Below are 23,663 nucleotides of genomic sequence, written 5' to 3'. Positions count from 1 at the left end.
TGACGGGTTTTCCCAGATCGCATCACAAATCTGTTTTTCATGGACAGAGCGCAGACACAATTTATTTGATAATCAAATGTGTTGATTGTTGTCATTATTATTAGTTTTATTGATAAGTTGTTGCAGCTTAACTTAGTATCTTGAGATATGCAGATCTGTTGAATAAAGTCATATTTAAGATTTCAATTGAACATTTGAAACCCTTTCCTAGCACCAGGACTGTCTGGATCTGTGACTTCGGATCTCACTGGAACAGTGTACAGCAAGACCCAGGTGAGCTTCACAGTTCTGCTTGTTTTCTACTTGTTAGGTTTATTTTTTGGTTTACTTTATTCTTGCACCGAAACAGTCTCCATTTAGTTTTACATGACCATTTTCCACCCTCACAATATCTTTTCCGTATCCACGTTATTTTTTTCAACACTGCGTAAGCTATTTTTTCATGAATGTGCGAGACGTCCATTTTGTCTATAAGTAAATAACTTTGAAGAATAATGGTGTATTAAATGGTAAAACTGCTATCAGTGTATGTGACCCTGGACCACAAATCCTGTAGTGCGGGTGTATTTGTAGTAATTGCCCAAAATACTTATTTTTATTTTATGCCAAAAATCATTAGGATTTTAGATAAAAATCATGTTCCATTTAAGATATTTTATAAATGTCCTACCATAAATATAGTGAAAGTTAATTTTTAATTAGTAATATCCATTTCTAGGAACTTAATTTGGACAACTTTAAAGGTGATTTTCTCAATATTTTCATTTTTTTGCACCCTTAGATTCTAGATTTTCTCACCCAAATATAGTCCTATTTTAACAACCATGCGCCAATGAAAAGCTTATTTATTCAGCTTTCAGATGATGTATAAATCTATAACTTATGACTGGTTTTGTGGTCCAGGGTCACACATTTGATTATAATACATATTAATGATAAATGCCAATTTGCAATATCAAGCAGCATAACAGACTGTTTTATACAGCTAAAATAACTAAACTCCTGACACAAAATGAAAATCGGTTCTTATGTTAAACATATTGATCTCCCAAAAATGAAAATTCTGTCATTAATTAACCATCCTCATTACATTTCAAACCCGTAAGACCTTCATTCATCTTCAGAACACAAATTAAAGATATCTTTCTTAAATCCAAGAGCTTTCTGACCCTGCATAGACGGCAACATTTTGATGTCCACATATTCATTAAATTACTGTGGCAATAGCATTTCTGGGGTATAAAGATATAGCCAAATATTAAAGGTTAAGTGGACATTTGACTTAAATGTTTAGTCAATATTAAACAAGGATTAGATTCAAATTAATTGCACAAAACTGTTGAAATACATAATATCTTATAAAGGCTATTGTTTATTTGTATCTATTACCAAAAAACAAACAAACAAAGTAATTAATAGGGCCCTATGAAATCAGTTTTATTAATTTTATTTTTACCAAATTCTTTTTCATTACTTTTCTGGATTTCATTTAAATGGTTCCATTAAATTTTAATAATTTCATGGAGCATCTCCAATTAATAGATTTTATTAAAAAATAAAATATTCTGAAGTAAATTTCTTTTTTTTTTTTGGGGGGGGGGGGGGGGTTAGTCGTTTAGATTAATTGATAAATTAGTCCCATAAATATAAAAATAGTCGTTAGTGGCAGCCCTAGTTAATGGTGAGTAAGTGGAGGGTTTCTAACTGATGTAGCACCATCATAATCGCATTGAAAATATCACAACTACCACTAGAGGGCATTTGTAGAGGTCACAGACAGTGAAACACTGGCTTATGTCTAACACTGACTCACTGTGGTTTACAAACATGAGGAAGAAACCAATCGGCTTAAATGGTCTGTGTTCCTTAACTTTGATCCCAGCTTTTGAACTATGACATTATTTTTAGGCTACCAGTTTATTAAATGTGTATATATTTATGTATTTTTTTTAATGTATGTATTAATATATTTTTTTATATTCATATTTAAAACTTTTTTTTATTTTGGATTTCTCTGATTTCTAATTTCTTTTCTCTCTCCCTTTTAGTCATTTGACAAGCAGGGTTTCCCCACAGCAGCCGGACCTGCGTTCAGCCTGCCTTCAGCTTTGGGTGGAACCGGCCCGCTTAACCCAGGAGGTGCCCCTGGATACGCCCCCGCTCCCTTCCTTCATATACTGCCCCATCAGCAGCCCCCATCACAGTTAATGCATCACCACATGGCTCAAGACACACAGGTACATCACGTCTACAAGTGCTCAAGTGTTCAATAAACATTGTTATATTACATTATAAAACTCAGAAGGAAAGAAGTAGATTGTGTGCAACAGGATTCTCAGCTAAACATTATTAATATGCATATTAAATGATCAAGCAGGGTTTATAGAATTAATATCGATTCTTTTTGTCATCTGCAGGGCCAACGTAGTCAGTCCAACAGCATGCAGAAGAATCAGGGCAAGTCCAACTACAGCAGCTCTCCATACTGGGCTAACTGAACGCGCCGTTTATACAGTTACCCTCATAAACGCCCAAATCTGTGTGTCCGCACTGTACTGCCTTTAACATGAAATGCACACTCGCACAAACACACTGTTATCAGTTCTCCCCCGTTCCCCTCCTCCAACATTCTCCTCTGCTTTTTTCCATTTTTGTTTTTTCCTTCTCTGAATTAGGTTTTCATGTAAGATATTTATGTAAGTATTTATATATACTGTAAATGTTAAGAAGCCGAACATGAGATGTGGTCGCTCAGTTTTATTTTTTTGAAGGATTTTTTTGTTTTCTTTTGTTTTGTTTACTTTTTAAAAACTGCAGAGATGTAGCAAAAAATTAAAAGGAAAAGCATTTTGAGGAAAACTACAGAGACACTGCAATGAGAACTAGAGCACTGATGGCGGAGGAGGGTGGGGGTTTCATCTATTCGGACATCTTGAGGGGCTTCAGAAGCATCGAGAGCGCACCGCTATGGATTGTTCTCCCGTACAATGGTTCTGAAATGAATTTCTGTCGCCTGAAAGAAAGGAAAAATAGCCCATAAATTTTATATTTTACTCTTGTTGCCCTCTGAATAAAGGTTCTGAGCTATTCAGCATGTTGTTTGTTTTTTATTTGCATAGTGCTGTTTTTGATTAATCCATCTGGGGTGCATCTTTTAAAGTGTTACAATGAAAATTTTATTTAAAGAATTGCTGGTTTTTACCAAAATTCCTTGTTATGTTGTGAACATTAACATGAAGAAACATAAAAGATTTTTACCAAAATAAGAGGGATCATACAAAATGCATTTTTTTTTTTTTTTTTTTTTTAGTACTGACCTGAATAAGATGTTTTACATAAGATATTTACATACAGTCCACAAGAGAAAAGAGTAGTTGGATTTACAAAAATTACCCTTTTTTCCCCATGGGTCTCTTGTTTGTCCTGAACAGTTTAACTGCCCGCTGTTCTTCAGAAAAATCTTTAGGTTCCACAAATTCTTTGGTTTTTCAGCATTTCTGTGTCTTTATTACCTTTTAAACAATGACTGTTTGCTTTTGAGATCCATCTTTTCAAACTGAGGACAGCTGAGGGACTCGTATGCAACTATTACAGAAGGTTCAAACGCTCACTGATGCTTCAAAAGGTAAAATTATGCATGGGGGGTGTAAACTTTTGAACCGAATACAGATATGTAAGTTTTTCTTATTTTGCCTAAATAACTATGTTTTTGTTTTCATTTAGTACTGCCCTTCAAAAGCTACAGAAAGATGCTTAGGTGTTTCCCAGAAGATAAAATAAGTTACATTTACCCTGATCTTCAAATTTAAAAGTTTTTACCACTGGCTCTTATACATTTATTCACATTTACTCTTAATGCATCATTTTTCCTTCTGGAGCATCAGCGAGTGTTTGAACCTTCAGTAATAGTTGCATATGAGTTCCTCAGTGTGAAAAGATCTTTTATGTGAAATATCTTATTCAGGTCCGTGTGTAATATAGAACTTTTCATTGTTCAAGTCATTTTTACACACCTGAATTGTGAAACGATAAAACAGCCATCAAGGTTAAAGTGAATTGGTTAATCTTACCAACATCTCCTTAATAGATTTACAGGGCGCAGACTGAAATTAGCTAAGGTGTTTAGGTACTTTATCTCATCTAAGCTGGTTCTGTTCAAGGAGTTTAAAAGGTGGTGTGTCACGTTCTCAGACACTGTCCTGCAATTCTACATTGCATCTTAACCGTCATGACATGAAGACCAACATCATTCAGTGTACAGCAGCGGGTCTCAACCTTGTTGACTCTTTAAACCTCTACATTGTACAACACAATATTTCAAGGCAATATATATGCTAAAAAATGTTTTTCTTTTTTTGCATTTCTGCTGTAATTATAAATCTTTAGTTCTTAAATAGCCGTTTAATCAAAACAAATGACAGATTTTTAGTAGACAGTGCTGTTAGTCATGAACTCTAGAGGGCGCCAGCATTAGTGTTATGAAGCGGTAAACTGTAACCTAGTTTTTAACTGCGTTTAATGTTACTGTCAAACGTAGGAAATAACAACATAATAAAGTTAACTGTATTATTAGTATACTACGCCTAACTACAGTTGAGGTCAAAAGTTTACATATACAGAATCTGCAAAATGTTAATTAAATTAGAAAAATAAGAGTGAATCATAAAAAAATGCGTTATTTTTTTACTTAGTACTGACCTGAATAAGATATTTCACGTAAGAGACGTTTACATACAGTCCACAAGAGAAAATAATAGCAGAATTTATAAAAATGACCCCGTTCAAAGGTTTACATACACTTGATTCTTAAGACTATTACTTGAATGATCCACAGCTGTGCTTTTTGTTTAGTGATAGTTGTTCATGAGTCGCTTATTGTCCTGAACAGTTAAACTGCCCGCTGTTCTTCAGAAAAATCCTTCAGCCCTGCTGAAAAAAAACCCAGCTAAAACCAGCCTGACCAGCCTGGCTTGGAGACCAGCTAAGACCAGCCAACCAGTCTAGGCTGGTTTTAGCTGTTTTTTCAGCAGGGAGGTCCCAATACAACTGAGGTCCATATTTTCACACAACTGAAACTATTACAGAAGGTTCAAACACTCACTGATGCTTTACCCTGCTGAAAAAAAAACAGCTAAAATCAGCCTAGGCTGATTGGCTGGTTTTAGCTGGTCAGCAGGCTGGTTTTAGAGGGGTTTTGGCCACTTTCCTGGCCTGGTCAGGCTGGGAGACCACCAGCTAAAACCAGCTTAAACCAGCTAAGACCAGCCAACCAGTCTAGGCTGGTTTTAGCTGTTTATTTTCCAGCAGGGAGGTCCCACAAACTCTTTGGTTTTTCACCATTTTTTGTATTTGAACCCTTACCAACAATGACTGTATGATTTTGAGATCCATCTTTTCACACAACTGAGGGACTATGAAACTATTACAGAAGGTTCAAACACTCACTGATGCTTTACCCTGCTGAAAAAAAAACAGCTAAAACCAGCCTAGGCTGATTGGCTGGTTTTAGCTGGTCAGCAGGCTGGTTTTAGAGGCTTAAAGCTAAAACCAGCTACTTCCAGCTTAAACCAGCTAAGACCAGCCAACCAGCCTTGGCTGGTTTTAGCTGGGTTTTTTCAGCAGGGTAGAAGGAAACATGCATGAAGAGCCGGGGGGCAAAAACTTTTGAATGGAATGCAGATGTGTACATTTTTCATATTTTGCCTAAATATTATGTTTTTTTTTTAATTATTTAGTACCGCCCTTCAGAAGCTACCCCTGCTGAAAAAACAGTTAAAACCAGCCTAGGCTGGTTGGCTGGTTTTAGCTGGTCAGCAGGCTGGTTTTAGAGGGGTTTTGGCCACTTTCCCAGCCTGGCCAGCTAAAACCAGCTAAGATCAGCCAACCAGACTAGGCTGGTTTCAGCTGTTTTTTTTGTTACATGTTTCCGAGAAGACAAAATAAGTTACATTTACCCTGATCTTCAAATGTAAATAATGCATTGTGTTTCCTTCTGAAGCATAAATGAGCATTTGAACCTTCTGTAATAGTTGCATATGTGTCGCTCAGTTGTCCTCAGTGTGAAAAGATGGATCTCAAAATCATACAGTCATTGTTGGAAAGGATTCAAATACACAAAAAGGCTGCAAAAAAGAATTTGTGGGACCTGAAGGATTTTTCTGAAGAACAGCAGGCAGTTTAACTGTTCAGAACAAACAGGGGACTCATGAACAACTATCACTAAACACAGCTGTGGATCATTTAGGTAACAACACAGTATTAAGAATCAGGCATAAGTAAACTTTTGAACGGTGTCATTTAAATAAATTCAACTATTATTTTCTCTTGTGGACTATATGTAAACATCTTTTATGTGAAACATCTTTTTCAGGTCAGTACTACATGAAAAACATGTATTTTGTATGAAAACTTTTGACTTTAACTGTATGTAAACACAATGAAGTCAGAACGGTTCAGTAAGGACACATGACTCATTCTTATATCTTACATTACTTTTTAGATTGTTATTGCTATTAGGTTATTTTCCTAAATTTTCCTCTTCATAGTGTTTTACCTACCCACAATATGGTAAACCGCACTTATTTTGACTTATTTTGCACAGCTGAAAACAATCTCATGAGGGTGACTAAAGACAAAATGTTAATTTCTGAGTGAACTATCCCTTTAAATTCTAAATGACTGTGTTAAAACAGTACAGCAATGAATTGTTGTCCTTCATCTCATCATAAAATGACCTTCTGAAGATGGTGCAGTCTTCATGGCACTCACTATTGTGTATTTTCATTCATGCCAACATATATAGGGCCGGCCTGCAGTGTTAATTACTCTGATGCTGTGAGGCTTTGCATTAATTGCTGCAGTGTTTGCATTAATTTACTTTGCTATAGCATAAGATTGTCTGTCCGCTGAATAGCTGGCTGGCTCCGAATAATGTAGTCTCTGTGTGTGTGTGTGTGTGTGTGTGTGTGTGCATATAGAGGGAAAATGTTTCTAAGAATGAAGTTGTGTGTCATCCATGCTCTGATTTGCTGAGAATAACAATGATCTCCTGCCAGTGAGACCAGTGAGGGGCTCCCACATTGCCGTCAGGGCCACAGAGCCCTTTTTGTGTTGCTGCTGTGTGTTTTCTGGCTGCCTGTCCCTCTCGCATATGCAGGTCAATGGGCCCAGCCTGTGTGATGTTTGACTACTGTCTCTTTCATTTCCATCGGCGTAAAATCCTCCCTGCGAAAAATTCAATTTAGAGAAGCTATCAAGTAATATAGTCTTGACTGCATCAACCGGTCAAATCGTTTTACATGCTGCTGCCCTACTTCTCTTATTGCATTTGGTGAGCAAGTGCACAAATGAATAAATGGGTTTTATCCATTAGCCACAGAATTGCTTGTGAGGTGGACTGAGGAGTTACATGGGGTCTGACCATGTGAGAATTGTTTAGTGACATTAAAAGGAGGCTATAAATAGAATAAAATGTTTTTGTTTGTAAGTTGTGGATGAGGTTTGTCTCATTTGTGTGGGACAATAAATGGATAAAATTCATATAAGAATTCTGTCATTGTTTACTCATCATAAACCATACAGGTTTGGAATGACATGAGGGTGAATAATTGATGACCGAATTTTTATTTTCGGGTGGACTAACCCCTTAAAGGCATTGTAGAAAATGCAAAAACTGTTTTGTGGTATATCTGTAATGTGTCAATTTATAGTGATATAAAAAAATCCCAAGTGACGCACTATGCACTTAACCATGTAGTGTAGCAATTTTATAAGGTTTTGTCATTCATACTTAGAATCTGATAGCTCCTCTGCTACGTAACTAAAGCTGCGACAAATGCATCAATTGTCCAACATTGCACACTTAGGCTGCGTCCAAAGTGGCATACTCTCTTGAGTGATTACTTGGCAACCGCAAAAATACTGTGTTCAATTACATACTATACAGTGGGAAGTAATGCAGTTTTGGATGCAGCCTTCATTTCCATGGTTATTTGTTAAAAAGTGCACTTATTTTGCACTATTTATACTACAAAACGGCATAGAATAGTGTTTATATGCAAATTGGGATGCATCTTATGTGCCTACAATTGTCCTAAAATATCACACATTTTTGATGTCCTCTGACTGGATTGAAGCTACAAAACAAAGTCTGTGAATAACAATTTCTACATTGTTTTCTGGAAAATCTGTCAGCTGAAATCTCCACACTGGCTTTTGGCAATGTTAACACATCCAGACTGCAAATTGAGAAAAATATATGCGCAAAAGCCTTATTGTGTATTCCCGCCATAAAGGGATAGTTCACCCAAAAATGAAAATAACCCCATGATTTACTCACCCTCAAGCCATCCTAGGTGTATATGACTTTCTTCTTTCAGACGAATACAATAAGAGTTATTTTAAAAAATGTCATGGCTCTTCCAAGCAATGGCAGTGAATGGCTGCTGAGATTTTCAAGTCCAATAAAGTGCATCCATCCATCATAAAAAGTGCTCCACATGACTGAAGTGAATCGATGCATTTGTGTAAGAAAAATATCCATGTTTGAAACCTTATAAAACGTAATCTTTTGCTTCACTTGTAGCATAAGCTCCAGTAAGAATATCCAAGTCTCGCAAGAACCAAGTTTTGTTTACAGCAGTGGAAATCCAGTCTCCTCTTGGCTTATATCAAAATCCTCCAACATGTTTCTTTACAAATCCTCATTTTCATCAATTGACCATATTGGTGGCACTGAACATAAACAATGTCACTGAATCGAACAAAACTCACATATTTTGCTGATTATTGCTGCTGAAAAGGATCAATTATTGTCATGTTTTGGCCTGTACTAATTGTTTGGAGTACTATAGACTGCCAAAAGTTATAACAAATCAAGGAGAAGAGTGCAAAATCTGTCTAAGGAACATAAGGACCAGGATTTCCAGGGCAAGAATCTTGACAACATTCATGTATGTTCTTATCATTTCCAGTCAGGTAGTTGAAATATAAGGCTAATATCTTAATTAATAGATCTACTGCTTATTCATATCTTTACCAGCTATTAACTTTTTAGTTTGTAAAAATGTTGTGCTTTTTGCTTCTCTATATGATTTAGCAGCTTCCACATGTTTTTTCCCATGTTTTAGACAGCATAAATTAGCAGAACAATGTATTCAGTAGTACGCTAACTGTGCAATCCATGCTGTTGTTTACATCCGAATATTGCCAATATGGAAGTGCATCCGGGTAGCTGACCAAACCGTGACGTAAGTGCAAACCCTCTATAGTTGTTGTTTTTGTAGTTAAACTGGCCTGTTTTAGTTGATGCTTTGACTTACTCTGGGACTATTTTTGTTTGTGGAGAAACAATATACAAACCGTTCATTTTGATTTCTGAAATATTTAATACTTTGCTTAATTTTATTTTTTTAAATTAAAAACAACAATACATTTACAGAATATTAGCATGACTGTTTTGTACTTCGAATTTGTGACTGGTGTTTTGTTTTGCTCTCTTCTCCACGCTTCTGCATTTGCCACTTCTCATCGGACCTAACAATACATCTGCGTTCTACGTCATCCGCTGGAACACCACTCTCCTATGAACACATGTACGACAGTTAGCAGAGACATTATTTTTTAAAACAAAAGTTTATAAAGTTTTAAATATGTATAATTTTCTTAAACAAATGCATTGATTCACCCGGAGGCATATGGAGCACTTTTTTATGATGGATAAACACACTTTTTGGACTTCAAAATCTCAACACCCATTCACTTCCATTATAAAGCTCGAAAGAGCCAGGACATTTTTATTATAACTCTGATTGTATTTGTCTGAAAGAAGGAAGTCACATACACCTAGGATTATCAATAGCCCAGCTAACAATTTTTGGTTCCCAACACATTCTAGGAACGTTAGTTTTTGGTTCTCAGAACATTCCCAGAACGTTCCCAAGAACGTTCCCTATTGGTTAGCCAGGAAAGTTTTCTTTATGTAAATAGAATGTTCCCGGAACGTTCCCGCAACTTTCCGGGAAGGTTCTTTTTAGGTTATAAAATAAAAACTAAAAATAACCTGCAGGGAATGTTCTCTGTAGGTTAAAAAAGATAAATACAAAAATAACTTGCAGGGAATGTTCTGGGAACGTTCTCTGTAGGTTATAAATTAAAACCTAAAAATAACCTACAGGGAACGTTCTGGGAAGGTTCTTTTTAGGTTATAAAATTAAACCAAAAAAACCCTGCAGGGAACGTTATGAGAACGTTCTTTAAAGGGACTGGGAAGTCCCTATCAACAACTATAGAGGGTTTAAACGTTCTGGGAAGGTTCTTTTTAGGTTATAAAATTAAAACCTAAAAATAACCTACAGGGAACGTTCTGGGAAGGTTCTTTTTAGGTTATAAAATTAAACCAAAAAAAACCTGCAGGGAACGTTATGAGAACGTTCTTTAAAGGGACTGGGAAGTCCCTATCAACAACTATAGAGGGTTTAAACGTTCTGGTAAGGTTCTTTTTAGGTTATAAAATTAAACCAAAAAAAAAAAAAAAAAACCTGCAGGGAACGTTATGAGAACGTTTTTTAAAGGTTATTAAAAAGAGAACTTTCAGGGAATGTTCTCATTTTGTTCCCGAAAAAATAACCAAATGGGAACCTTAGGGGAACGTTCTGTGTTTGCTGGGAGGCTATTATTATTTTTGGGTGAACTATCCCTTTAACTTGACTAACTTTGTGTTTTACTGAAATGCAGCTGAAACTTATTTGAATAAATAAATAAATAACAATGTTGTTCTGTCTGCTAAGACCCCCCATTCTTTTATTTTGACTGGCTTTTCGGGTTCAAGCCTTAATTAGGGGGGTCAGACCCCCAAACCCCCATAATTCGCACCCTGGGATAATAATTATCCAGTGATTTCCGCACATTACGTTTGTTTACTCAGCTCTGAAGAGGTGATAAATAAAGGCTTAATTGCAGCAGAAGGAATGCACGCTGGTAACTGTTCTCAGAGAAAGACACTTGAAGGGGGGCGACTCGGGCTCGCAGGGTAATGGCTGTCAAGCGGAATTTGCGCCCCCCGGTAGAGAAGCGACGCGCTGAATGGGGTTGCCCGCTACCTCCGTGAGCTGGGTACTTGATTCCGCTCTAAAATCTCCGCATGTTCCCGTCTTTTCTCCTCCTCCCTCGGTGCTTTAAATTGCAATCCTGCTCTCGCGCTCAATGGCGTGTTCACGGGGTGTTTTCGTCCCCTTTCATCTCGTTTATAAGGACCGTGAGATATTCTTGTCCCTCGTCTGTTGTCGGATTTGACAGCGGCTCCATTCACGGAGAAATTGGCCGTAATTAGTGCAATTATGCTGATTCGCACTTGTACTGCAAACGGAACAGAGCTCGGAGGAATAACCAAAACAAAGATCAATCAATCATGACGTGAATGAGAGCGACGCGTAACGCTCGCCACATAATGATGCCATCAAAAGTATGTCTGGTGACGAGCGGATGCGACTGTGAGAGGAATAATTATAACCACCTTAGAACTACAAGTCACAAGTTTATGGACACAATCTTATGGACTCCAAGTAAACAACAAGACACCCAGGGTGTTTACTCAAGAGCAAGTTAGTATACAAATGTACAGAAGAACACTTTTTTTTGTAGGCAGTCATGCTGGTATTCTTTAAATATGTTGTTGTTTTTAATAAAAAAAAGTTTAAGCAAAGTATTAAATATTTCAGAAATCAAAATAACCAGTTTGTATATTGTTTCTCCACAAACGAAAATAGTCCCAGAATAGGCATCAAGTGTTGCATGTCACTAAGCAATGCATGTACTAAAACAGGCCAGGATAACCAACAACTGTAGAGGGTTTGCACTTACTTCACCCATATGTGCGGCCATTTTGGCAATATTCGGATGTAAACATCATCATGGATTGCACAGTTAGCGTACTACTGAATACATTGTTCTGCTTATTTATGCTGTCTAAAACACGGGAAAAACATGTGGAAGCTACTAAATCATATAGAGAAGGAATTAGTAGGCAGCAAAGAGCTCAAAATTTACACACTAAAGTTAATAGCTGGTAAAGATATGTATAAGCAGTAGGTTTTTCAAGGTTTTTATATGTTCATTAGCCGAAAAAAAATAATCATAAAAAGTGATTCCAATGATATTGTCCATCCTATGTCATTTAGAAGCTTTCTACCACAGGATAAAAAATTAAGAAGTTAGTTGCGACTTTTTATTTCTGAGAAAAATGTCTTGCAATTTCAAGTTCACATCTCACAATTCTGATTTTTTTTCTTTAAATTATGAGTAAACATCTCACAAATCTTTTGTTTTTTTCCCCAGAACTGAGTTTACATCTCACAATTCTGACTTTTTTCTTTAAATTATGATTAAACATCTCACAAATCTATTTTTCTAGAATTTAGTTTACATCTCATAACTCTGACATTTTTCTTTGAATTACGAGTGCATCTTGCAATTCTATTTTTTTCCAGAATAATGAGTTTATATCTCACAATTCTATTTTTTCTTTCAATTATGCGCTTACATCCCACAAATCTGACTTTTTTCTTTAAATTACGAGTACATCTCGTAATATTTATTTCCAGAATTATGACTTTTATCTGTCAATTATACGTTATTTACATCTTATTCTGACTTTTTTCATTAAATTATGAGTTTTCATCTCACAATACAATTTTTATTCAGAATTATCGGTTTACATCTCACAATACAGACTTTTTTCTTTGAAGTATATCTCACAGTTCTATTTTTTCCAGAATTATGAGATTACATCTCACAATTCTGACATTTTCTTTGAATTACGAGTACATCTTGCAGTTCTATTTTTTCCAGAATTATACATCTCACAATTCTAACTTTTTTCTTTGAATTACGAGTATATCTCGCAGATCTATTTTTTTTCCAGAATTATGAGTTTACATTTCACAATTCTATTTTTTTCCAGAATTATACATCTCACAAATCTGACTTTTTCTTTGAATTATGAGTTTACTCACAATTCTGACTTTTTTCTTTGAATTAAGAGTACATCTCGCAGTTCTATTTTTTTTCCAGAATTATGAGTTTACATCTCACAATTCTGACTTTTTCTTTGAATTATGATTTTACATCTTACAATTTTGACTTTTTTCTTTGAATTAAGAGAACATCTTGCAGTTCTATTTTTTTTTCCAGAATTATGAACTTACATCAAACTATTTTTTTTTTTTCCGTAGAATCAAGAACTTACATCTCACAATTCTATTTTTACTTTGAATTACGAGTCTGGCAGTTCTATTTTTTATTTATTCATTTATTTGACAGAATTATGAGTTTATTTCTCACAATTCTGACTTATTTTCTCGAAAGTTTTTGATCATGGGGATAAAACAAACGGTGAAACATCTAGACTGGCCACCAGACTGACTGACTATAAATATACAAATAACCCAAAAAAACAATACTTTGTAAATGTTATTCTTCAAGTTCACAGAAAGCTCTGGGAATCTCGTGGTTGTGATAAATGTGACAACGCAGCCGGATCTGTGCTGATGGAACGCGGTGTGTCTTTAAGACCCTGCGGAGCCCCGGTAACCCCACACGGCTCGTTGTCCGTACTCTCCCGACTCTCTCTGTAGTTATTTGAGGGAGGCGCTAGAGCCATATCTCCACTTTACAAAAAAAAAAGGCAGAAGTAACGGCACTGTCTTGAGAGAACAAATCAAGCCAAAGCTGTGCAAACAGACTCTTGCGTCTCTCTCTCCGTGGCGTCGGAGTGTGTGCGGCCGATGCGCTGCAGGCTGAAGCGTTCGGAGGCTCGTATCCAGTTTAAATCCTGCGCTCACCCTCTGCTGAGTATATGTGGAGCTCAAGCGACACTTCTATGAGAATCCCCACTCTACGGCGAGACGAAGTTTGGTTGTTTTCCTAAACCGGGGGTGCTGGGGAGAGTCGAGGCGAGAGAGAGAGGGCGAAAGATGGTTTTGAACAGCCTCCCGTGCGTCCTGGTTTCGCTGTGCTTGTTTTTTTTCTCGCCTTCTCCGTGCAAAGCTCGGATTTACACCAACCACTGGGCTGTTCGGATAGCCGGCGGACCTGAGCAAGCGGACCATATCGCCAATAAATATGGGTATAGAAACCTGGGCCAGGTACGTGAGTCCTGCACAAACATGTTTTCAAGCGTTTCACGTGTGTTATTCCATCGGATTTGCCGTCCACTGCTCTTTCCACTCAGTTCAACGGTGTTATCACTTTGATTGAAGTTCAAACGTCAAGGCTGGAAGCTCACATAAGTTTCACAGAGTTGTGTTATGATAGTTCAGACTGCTAAATTCACGTTTTTAAGACTTCAGTCTGAATTAATCTTTCTGAAGACTCATTTTTAGCTCAAAAATATACAGTTCTCAGAGTAAAAGCCAGTGAACAAACAGCTCTCTGCTGACTCCCAACAACAACAGGTGTTTTTGAAACTTTACTGCGTGGATATATCTGCTATTTTCTGTTAGTTATGAATGTTAGTAAATATTTGTGTATTACAAAATAAGTTAGAAACTGAAGTCATGCATTGCATGTAGCCTCAGGAGAATTCATGACATGTAACATTTACTGTAACATGCTGAAAATGTTATGTTAAAAGCCTTAGTATTCTAAGAAGACTTAGAACACTAAATATTACAATTACATATAATGCAGATGTTTGCATTTAAGTCAAGTTTTGTAGAACTAACTAACACTGCCTTGGTCTCAGTTTCATCTTCCTTCTGGGAGCCAGAAACAGTCTTCATAATATTTCAGTTTAATCATATGTTTTGCTATCCAGTGCATTTAAATAAATAACAGGTTAATGTAAGTTTATGCTGAAGCCTTAAATTTTGCTGTGTGCTTCAGCAAGCCTATATGTCAAATCTAAGATCTGCCATGTGGTTCGAGATTTCACTGTGACCGTTTTCGGTCTCTGATTTCACAATTGCTATCTTATCACTCATCTGTGCTTATTGAGCCAGCGAAGAGGTCCTTCCTCAACCGCAACCTTGTCACATCCAGAGTAACTCCTGTACTTTGTAACTCATCAGACGTGTGTCCTTCTGTGGGAATCTGCTGTAGGATCCAGGAATGTGAGATTGCCTTAGGAGCCAGTTGTAGAGATTGTGAACAAGAAGTAGTTTCCTATGTCAAGTTAATTTCAAAGCACCATGAGGCCATTTGATTGACTGTAAACTGGCGACGCTTATCATTGACTTGAAGCGTCATTGTTTTTTATGGCAGACTTATGTCTCCCAGAGGAGTACAGTAGTCTGTAGAGAATGTGTCATGGCTGCCTGGTGTTATTGCACTTGTCAAATGAATCTGTTCAGTGGAAAGTGATACAGCCTCTTGAGTAACCACTCTTCCAGTCAATGACATGCTAAATTATTGATAATGCATGCCGGTTTCAACGTGCTTGTGGTGAACGTTGCTTTAGCTCTTTCCTATGTATTCATACCAATATTATTACACATTAGACGTCCCTGCCCTAATATGCTTTTTATAGTTACACAATATGACAACATGTTTAGGCTCTTGTTTTGCAACCTGTTATTTTGTGATGTGCTTCTATATTTCTGATATTGCAATGCAGTAAATGACAGTTCTGTGTGTCATTTCCGTAGATTGGCGATCTGACGGACTACTACCATTTCTTCCACAGCCGGACGATAAAAAGGTCGACGCTTTTCAGCAGAGGCACACACAGCTTCATCTCCATGGAGCCAAAGGTCAGGCTGTCACTATGACAACCCCACACCTGTGTGTTCTATGGTCTATATGGACTCCTGATCTTGCTCATCGATGACTAGAACTCGCAGTCTATTCAAAACAACTGTTGCGCAATGCAAAGCAAGTAAACTGTTCTGTTCGTGAACAATGCTTTGTGTATTCGTCAATCATTTTGAAAAGGAGGGTTAACATAGTGCAAACCTCACAGTGTTGTTCAATATGTCATTTTTTACTCGCAGTGTTGTTCAAGACATGTTTGATTGTCTTTCTTCTGTGGAACACAAAAGGAGATGTTTAGGAGAATGTTCATGCTGCTCGTTTCCATACAACTAAATTACATACTAATGACAAACAGCACTTTTTTTTTCACGGTAGCTTTCAAATCTCATTCACATTTGTATATATAGAAATCTGGTGTCTCAAGATGTGATATCTTTATCACACGCCAAAAACGACTGGCGTCTCATAACCGTTTCCAGTCATTATTTGGTGGAAGAGAGAAAATCATACAGGTTTGAAAAGGCATGAGGGTTAATAAATAATGATATAATGTTAATTTCTGAGTGAAATAATCTTTTAAAAAGTGTAAACTAATTAATGGACTTTTTTAGCTGTAGAATTTAGATCAAATGTGTGCGTGAGCTACATGAATGAAGCCTGTCTAAACATGTATATTTAACCCCAATATTAAAAAGGAAAATTTAAGGTATGATTTTGCATGAGGAAAGTTGGCGCTATATATTATTACACATTTTTGCATTGTGACAGTACCTTCTTTATTATTAAGCATATTTTCCTCCGTAATTCTCATTACCAAAAATTCATTGGGATCGTTCTCATTATTGTATAAGACTTTCCTTCATCTTCGAAACACAAATTAAGATATTTTTGATGAAATCGGCGCTTTCTGAACCTGAAAATCTTCATCTGAGGGTGCAAAAAATCGAAAAAATTAGATAATACCTTTAAAGTTGTCCAAATGAAGTTCTTAGCAATGCATATTACTTATCAGAAATTAAGTTTTGATATATTTATGCTAGGAAATTTACTAAATATCTCCATGGAACATGATCTTTGCTTAATATCCTAATGATTTTTGGCATAAAAGCAAAATCTGTAATTTTGACCCATACAATGTATTTTTGGCTATTGCTACAAATATACCCTGTGCTACTTACGACTGGTTTTGTGGTCCAGGGTTGCATTTAATCAGACGAATGTTAAAGAAAACAAATGTCATGAAAAGATGTTGGTGTTTGTCAGATCCTAAAGGATCTCTTCTCGTTCTTTCTCAGGTGGAGTGGGTACAACAGCAAGTGGTGAAGAGGAGAACAAAGCGAGATTATAAACCCTCGTATCCTGGTCCTGTACAGTCCAGTATGGCCCAGTCCAGCTCCATTTACTTCAATGATGCTAAATGGAGCAGTATGTGGTACATAGTGAGTATTCGTAATTAACATGCTTTACATCATTATTTTGAGTTGCTCATATTAGCTGTGTTTCCATAGCTCTGTTTTTATGTGCATTTTGAAGCATCGCATCAGAAACGAGTTATGGAAACACCAAAATTAAAAACAAAATTGGGTTTTTGAATGGTGCGAAAAAGGGTTAAGGAATAAGTTCACATCCAGAGCAGAAATTTACAGATATTTTACTCACCCCCTTGTCATCCAAGATGTTCATGCCTTTCTTTATTCAGTTGTAAAGAAATTATGTTTCTTGAGGAAAACATTTCAGGATTTCTCTCCATATAGGTGACTTCTATGGTGCCCCCGAGTTTGAACATCCAAAATGCAGTTTAAATGCAGCTTCAAAGCGCTCTAAACGATCTCAGCCAAGAAATAAGGGTCTTATCTAGCAAAACAATCAGTTATTTACTAAAAAAAAACACTGGGTTGGTACTTCTGCAGCAATGTGGGATGCAGAGCTAGACAAGATGAGCATTTGAGGTTAAGTATATAAATTGAAAATTATTTTAGAAAATAACCGTTTCGCTAGATGAGACCCTTCTTCCTTGACTGGGATTGTTTAGGGTCCTTCGAAGTTGCATTTAAACTGCACTTTGGAAGTTCAAACTTTGGGGCACCATAGAAATCCATTATATGGAGAGAAATCCTGAAATGTTTTCCTCAAAAAACATAATTTCTTTATGACTGAAGAAAGAAAGACATGAACATCTTGGATGAAACAGGGGTGAGTAAATTATCTGTAAATTTTTGTTCTGGAAGTGAACTACTCCTTTAATGCGAATAATGGGAGATGCAACCGCATTTTGCGAATAAATTCCTCTACGCTATGGGACAGGAAATGTTGAACATCTGAAATGTTATGGTCATTCTAAAATGTCTGCGCAAAGTCTGTCAGCAAAGTATTTCTCTATAATTGCCTCATACAAGACTGTGTTCCCAAACAGCTGGCATCCACCTCTGAAAGTAATTTATTATATATGAAAATTACTATATTCAGTGGTTTGTCCTACTTTTCTTAGTGCTATTTAGTGTCAGTTTATCAGGAAGTGATGATTTTGTTCTATGGATGGAAACAGTGCGTATTCATCATCATCATTATACATCATGTGCTACTCTACTCCAAAAAAAGTATGGGACATTATAGAGTTCAAGTCTTATTCCTTAGCCAAGGTCCAACAGTGAATGAATCGTCAAGAACATAGTATTCTGAGGGGGAAAATGATGTTTATGTATGTCAAATGTATTTATTTTCTGCTGATGTTAGAAAAAGCGCACAGACAAGGGAAAATGATTCTGTTCAATTTATTTGTAAAGCATTTTTCACAATATGTATTATTCCTTACGCTGTGTGATCAGTAGAACGGTAATAGCAACAAGGTTGAAACTTTGAGATAAAGTCTATTATATTATGATGTATCTATCCAATATTATAGACTGTCTTCAAATCCAGACGGATGAAATCAAGTCACGTCCCATGTTATTTGCAGCTGAATATACTGTTTAAGTCAGCAATCTGGGCCGTTATTGAATTGAAATGTGTTGCGAATGCTTTCATTAAAGACATTGTATCATGTTGTGTTGGGTAAATGCAAAACCAAGCCAATCTGCTTTTCAAGATGCCTTTTCACTAAAAGGCAATGGCAGGTAGTCGAACTTTGGTGTTTTTAACTAAAACCAATTTGTCAGTTTGAATCTCGCTCCAAGCGGACGATGCCTGTCACACCAGATTAGCCGAGTTTCTACATGCGAAAACCACCCAGAGAGATGCGTTGAACTTTTGTAGGCTCTAACATAATGACATTTTCTGTGAGGTAATTGTACAAACAGGCTCTTGTTTTCGTAGCTGTCATGTTCCTCGGCTCACGAGAGGCTATGGTGTGGTACATCAGCACGTAGGGAATGTGAAGACATCCTTGCACTTTTTTTTTTTTTTTTTTTTTTTTATGTGGTAAACAGCCATTTAGATTTGCCAGGGTGTATGAAAGGTTGCACTTTGGCTGCGGCTGAAACCTTGAGTCATCGCACACATAGCAATTGTTGTCATCACTTTCTGTCTACGGCCGTATTTATAGCTTCGCCCGAAACGGCGAGAGTGAACTAAGCGCTTGTTCTCTAATGGGTTGTTACAGCTCTGTCAATGGTTAATATGGCTCAGATAACATTAATACTTTGACCTGAATGCATCCATTTGGCTCAGGTTTCGCTTGTTGACCTGCGAGTTGTACTTTGGGAGCAAATAAACTTGACTTTCCAGGATGGGGTCTAATTCCAACTCTAGGCCCAATGAAACTGTACGTTTGGTTCCTTGTGACGCATGTAATAACAGTGTTTAGGATGCAGTAATTTACTAAGATGTGTTTTAAAAATAATGTTAGCTTGTTACCACGTGCTTGGGATTTTAGAGCACCAAAAATAGGCAGATTTGACTCTGACTGTGGTCTTGTGTTTGGGATGCATGTTGCAGACACATTGAGCTGTGGTTATCGTGGGAGATGTGGGTTTGAATCCACCCTACCCTGCATCTTGGTCATTTTTTTAATATAATAATAACTAGAAGATGCTTCTATGTACATTTCCATTGAAAGCTTTGGGGGTCTGGAAGATTTTTTTTAAGGGCTTTAATATAAGTAAAATAATGTTCACGAAAGCTGCATTTATTTGCGCAAATATACAGTGCCCTCCACAAATATTGGCACCCTTGGTAAATATGAGCAAATTCAGCTATGAATCTGAATCTCATTATGAAATAATAGCTCTAGTTCACATTGGCTACAATTATTGGCACCTAATTATTGCAAAATCCTTTTCCCAAGTTAACAGCTCTGAATTTTCTCCTATAATCCCTGGTGAGTTTGGAGAACACCTAACGAGATCAGACCATTCCCTCATACAGAGTCTCTCCAGATCCTTTAGATTCCCAGCTTCATGTTGGTGCTTCTCCTCTTCAGTTCACCCACTCATTTTCTAAAGGGTTCAGGTCAGGGAACTGGGATGGCCATGGCAGAAGCTTCATTTTGTCCTCAGTGACACATTTTTGTGTTTGTCTTGGATCATTGTCCTGATGGAATATCTAAACACGACCCATTATACAATTTGTATACAATTTAGATTTTTTTTTATCTCTTAGTATTTGAAAGAATCCGTGATGCCATGTATCTAAACAAGATGTCCAGGATCTCTGGTAGAAAAACAGGCCCAGAACATTAAATATCCAGCAGTTTTTTTTTTTTTTAAATGTGAGCATGTTTATCCCTGTTTGCACCAAACCCATCTTGAGTGTTTGCTGCCCAAAATGTTTCATCTGACCATAGAAGCCAGTCCTGTTTGAAGTTCTAGTTGTATCTGACAACTAAATATGCTAGAGTTTGTTTTTGGATGAGTGAGCAGGATTTCTCTTGAAACCCTCCAAAACAACATGTGGTGATGTAGGGGCTGAATTTTTAGGTTTTCTGGCCCCAAGACTTAACTAATATCTGCGATTCTCCAGCTGTAATCCTTGGAGAGTATTTGGCCACTCAAAGTCTCCTCCTCACCATCTATTATGATGATATAGACACACGTCCTCTTCTAGGCTACTTTCTATTTTGTGAAGCTCAGCAATCTTGTTTTGCACATCAGAACTATGATCTTTGGTTTTACTCCTTGTGATGGACAATTAAGGGAATTTGGCTTTTGTGCTCCTCATATTTAAAATCCTGTGCAACAGAAAGTCATGGCTGGACAATTTCTAGGGGTGCCAATAATTGTGACCAACATGAAGAAGAGAAACATTTATCTCATAATGAGACCCCCCCCCCCCCCAATTTTCATTGTTTTACTTCAATGAAAGGTTAGAATTTTGTGAAATTTTTAAATGAAAGATCAAAAGGATACATGATGCAGATTTATTTCCACAGCTGCCTTTGCTCATATTTACCAAGGGTGCCAATTTTTGTGGAGGGCACTGTAAAATGTAATTTATTCCTGTGATGTAAAGCTGAATTTTCAGCATCGTTACTGTAGTCTTCAGTGTCACATGATCCTTCAGAAATCATTGTAATGAGCTGATTTGCTGCTCAAAAATATTTCTTATTATCAATATTTAAAACCGCCTTTTTTAGGATCATTTGATGAATATAAGGTTAAAAAGAACAGCATTTATTATTTGAAGTTTAAATACTTTGTTAAATTATAAATGTCACTTTCAAACTATTTAATGCATCCTTGCTGAATGAAAGTATGCATCTACAGTAGCAACAAAAAATCTTTTGAACAGTAGTGTGAGCATTAAGTTACTCTTCAACTAATTATATTTTCTCCCCTTCTTTTATCTTTGTCTATGCAGCACTGTAATGATAACATCCATAACTGTCAGTCTGACATGAATGTCGTTGGCGCGTGGAAGAGAGGCTATACGGGGAAGGATGTGGTGGTTACCATTCTGGATGACGGCATCGAGAGGAACCACCCAGATCTCATTCAGAACTATGTAAGTGTATCTCTGTGAGCATGACTGTTTTTTTTTTTTAGAATGTAATTCTTGCATACTGCATGTTCTGCATTGTATACTTATTAGTGATTACATTTTTAGTCAAATTTTGTGTAAAGATCTATGCATTCTGTCATTCCAGGTATTCCTTGCAAACTTTGTATATGTACTGCAGAAATAGTAAGAGCAGAATATCAGTATGCATTTCTAACATACTTGCTCTGTTCCAAAACCTAGTGAGCTGACTGGATGACTGTTGAGAATTAAGAAAGCTGCCTCCTAAGAGGCTCTTTACAAAAATGTGTTTTCATAGTCCTCTGCGCTGATTTTCCTTTCCTTTACATTTATTACACTATACTTAATGGATAATGGATTTTTTGATATTGGAATTAGGAATCGCTTAAAATTGGAATTGATAAGCAGAATCAGAACTAAAATCAGACTTGATAAAATTCAAACGATACACAACCTGTTCTGTTTATTAACCGCTAGGGCGCCAAAAGTTACGGACTGCAGCTTTAACTTCTCCTCAAATTTTAGAAAACTAACACTGCTGCTTTGTTTTGTATGACAGCGTTTTAGTGCCATGTTAAAAAAATCTAGAATTACAAGATTAAAGTCCTAATATTTCAAGAAATAAAGTTTAAATATTACGTTAATGAATTTGGATGTAATGTGAATGATTTGGAGTCCACTTCAACCTTTAGAATATTTTAGTGTTTTTTTTTTTTTTGTTGAAAGATTGGACGCCACATTTTTGTGGAGTAGGTGGTGGGATTTTCACAAAGAAAATAGCATAATTTAATGAAACGCATGGCTGGAAAACTTCTCCTGGTGCTCCCAATCCGGGCCATTTTTGCATGCACAGGCTATACTCTCAAAATATTATTTTTTTTTTTTCATAAATTCGACTTTATTCTCAAAATATTACAACTATAATCTCGTAATTTTAGATTTTTTATTTTTTGTATACGCCGTCGTAGTTTTGCTATTGGGGAAAATGGGAATGTAAAAATTACATTTGCTGTAGTTTCCATTCACCACTAAAAAAGGTTTACCCAATTATGAAGACTTACACTACTGAGATCCCTAGAAAGAAGAAGGAGGTCCATGGAGTTAACATTAGCATGATGCTAAGCTAATGTCACAATACACTCTTAAAAATAAAGGTGCTTTAAAGTGTTCTTCAAGCGATGCCATAGAAGAACCATTTTTGGTTCCACAAAGAACCATCCAGTCAAAGGTTCTTTAAAAAAACATCTCTTTCTTACCTTTTTTATAATCTGAAGAACCTTATTTCGCACAAAGAACCTTTTGTGAAACAGAAAGGTTCTTCAGATGTTAAAGGTTCTTTATGGAACCATTTAGACAGAAAAAGTTCTTCTATAGCATCGTGAAGCATCTTTACTTTTAAGAGTGTACTATAAAGCATTAAACACATATTGCATACTACAATATGGTGTAAAACAAGCCGTTTTGATTGCATTGAGCAATTTTTATTGATGTGTCCTAGAACTGAACAGAACATCTCTCTCGTCTCATCTGAAATCTTGAATTTTTCTCCATTGAGCTTGTTGCAGTGCATTCTGCGATATATGCGATACTGCCTTAGAGTTTGGCTAAAACAAGTTATCGGTATGATCAAAGCCGCGTTAAGGCATGCCTCCAAGGTTAGCAAAAAAGAGCGTAACGCTCCGGTACACAGGGAAGGAGATCAGAGGCTGAATTTTTTTTTTTTTTTTTTGAATGAATAAATGAATGAATGTCTATAGAGGAGATGATTCACTACACTGAATAAACTGTTTTTGTTGGAAAACTGATTTTTATTTAATGAATAAACGGCATATCAGCTAACTGACATTAAACATTCATTTTGGTTTCATCTATTTTTCGAGTTTACACATGTTTTATAAGAGAAGTCACAGACAATTTAGCAGCAAGTAGGATTTAGTTTACACACTTGTCATTCATTTTAATGG

General features: G+C 36.5%; 1 protein-coding gene and 1 long non-coding RNA gene across 2 annotated transcripts in view; both read left to right on the top strand.

Annotated features, from left to right (window-relative positions):
- The first annotated feature begins 191 nt into the window (after positions 1-191).
- On the top strand, positions 192-3,091 carry LOC141334133 (uncharacterized). Its single transcript, XR_012355486.1, has 3 exons — positions 192-273; positions 2,049-2,237; positions 2,418-3,091. It is a non-coding gene; the product is annotated as an uncharacterized lncRNA (long non-coding RNA).
- A 10,562-nt stretch (positions 3,092-13,653) lies between these two features.
- Positions 13,654-23,663, top strand: part of LOC141333094 (proprotein convertase subtilisin/kexin type 5-like) — a 58,605-nt gene continuing 48,595 nt past the window's right edge. The window contains exons 1-4 of the mRNA XM_073838016.1: positions 13,654-14,141; positions 15,642-15,746; positions 17,043-17,186; positions 21,541-21,684. Coding sequence (XP_073694117.1) covers positions 13,971-14,141; positions 15,642-15,746; positions 17,043-17,186; positions 21,541-21,684 — 564 coding nt within the window. The 5' untranslated portion in view covers positions 13,654-13,970. The remainder of the gene's footprint in view (positions 14,142-15,641; positions 15,747-17,042; positions 17,187-21,540; positions 21,685-23,663) is intronic.

The sequence above is a fragment of the Garra rufa genome, chromosome 4 (assembly GCF_049309525.1).
Source record: "Garra rufa chromosome 4, GarRuf1.0, whole genome shotgun sequence".
Classification (NCBI taxonomy): domain Eukaryota; kingdom Metazoa; phylum Chordata; class Actinopteri; order Cypriniformes; family Cyprinidae; genus Garra; species Garra rufa.
The sequence above is the reverse complement of the archived record's forward strand: the minus strand, read 5'-3'. Positions and strand labels throughout refer to the sequence as shown.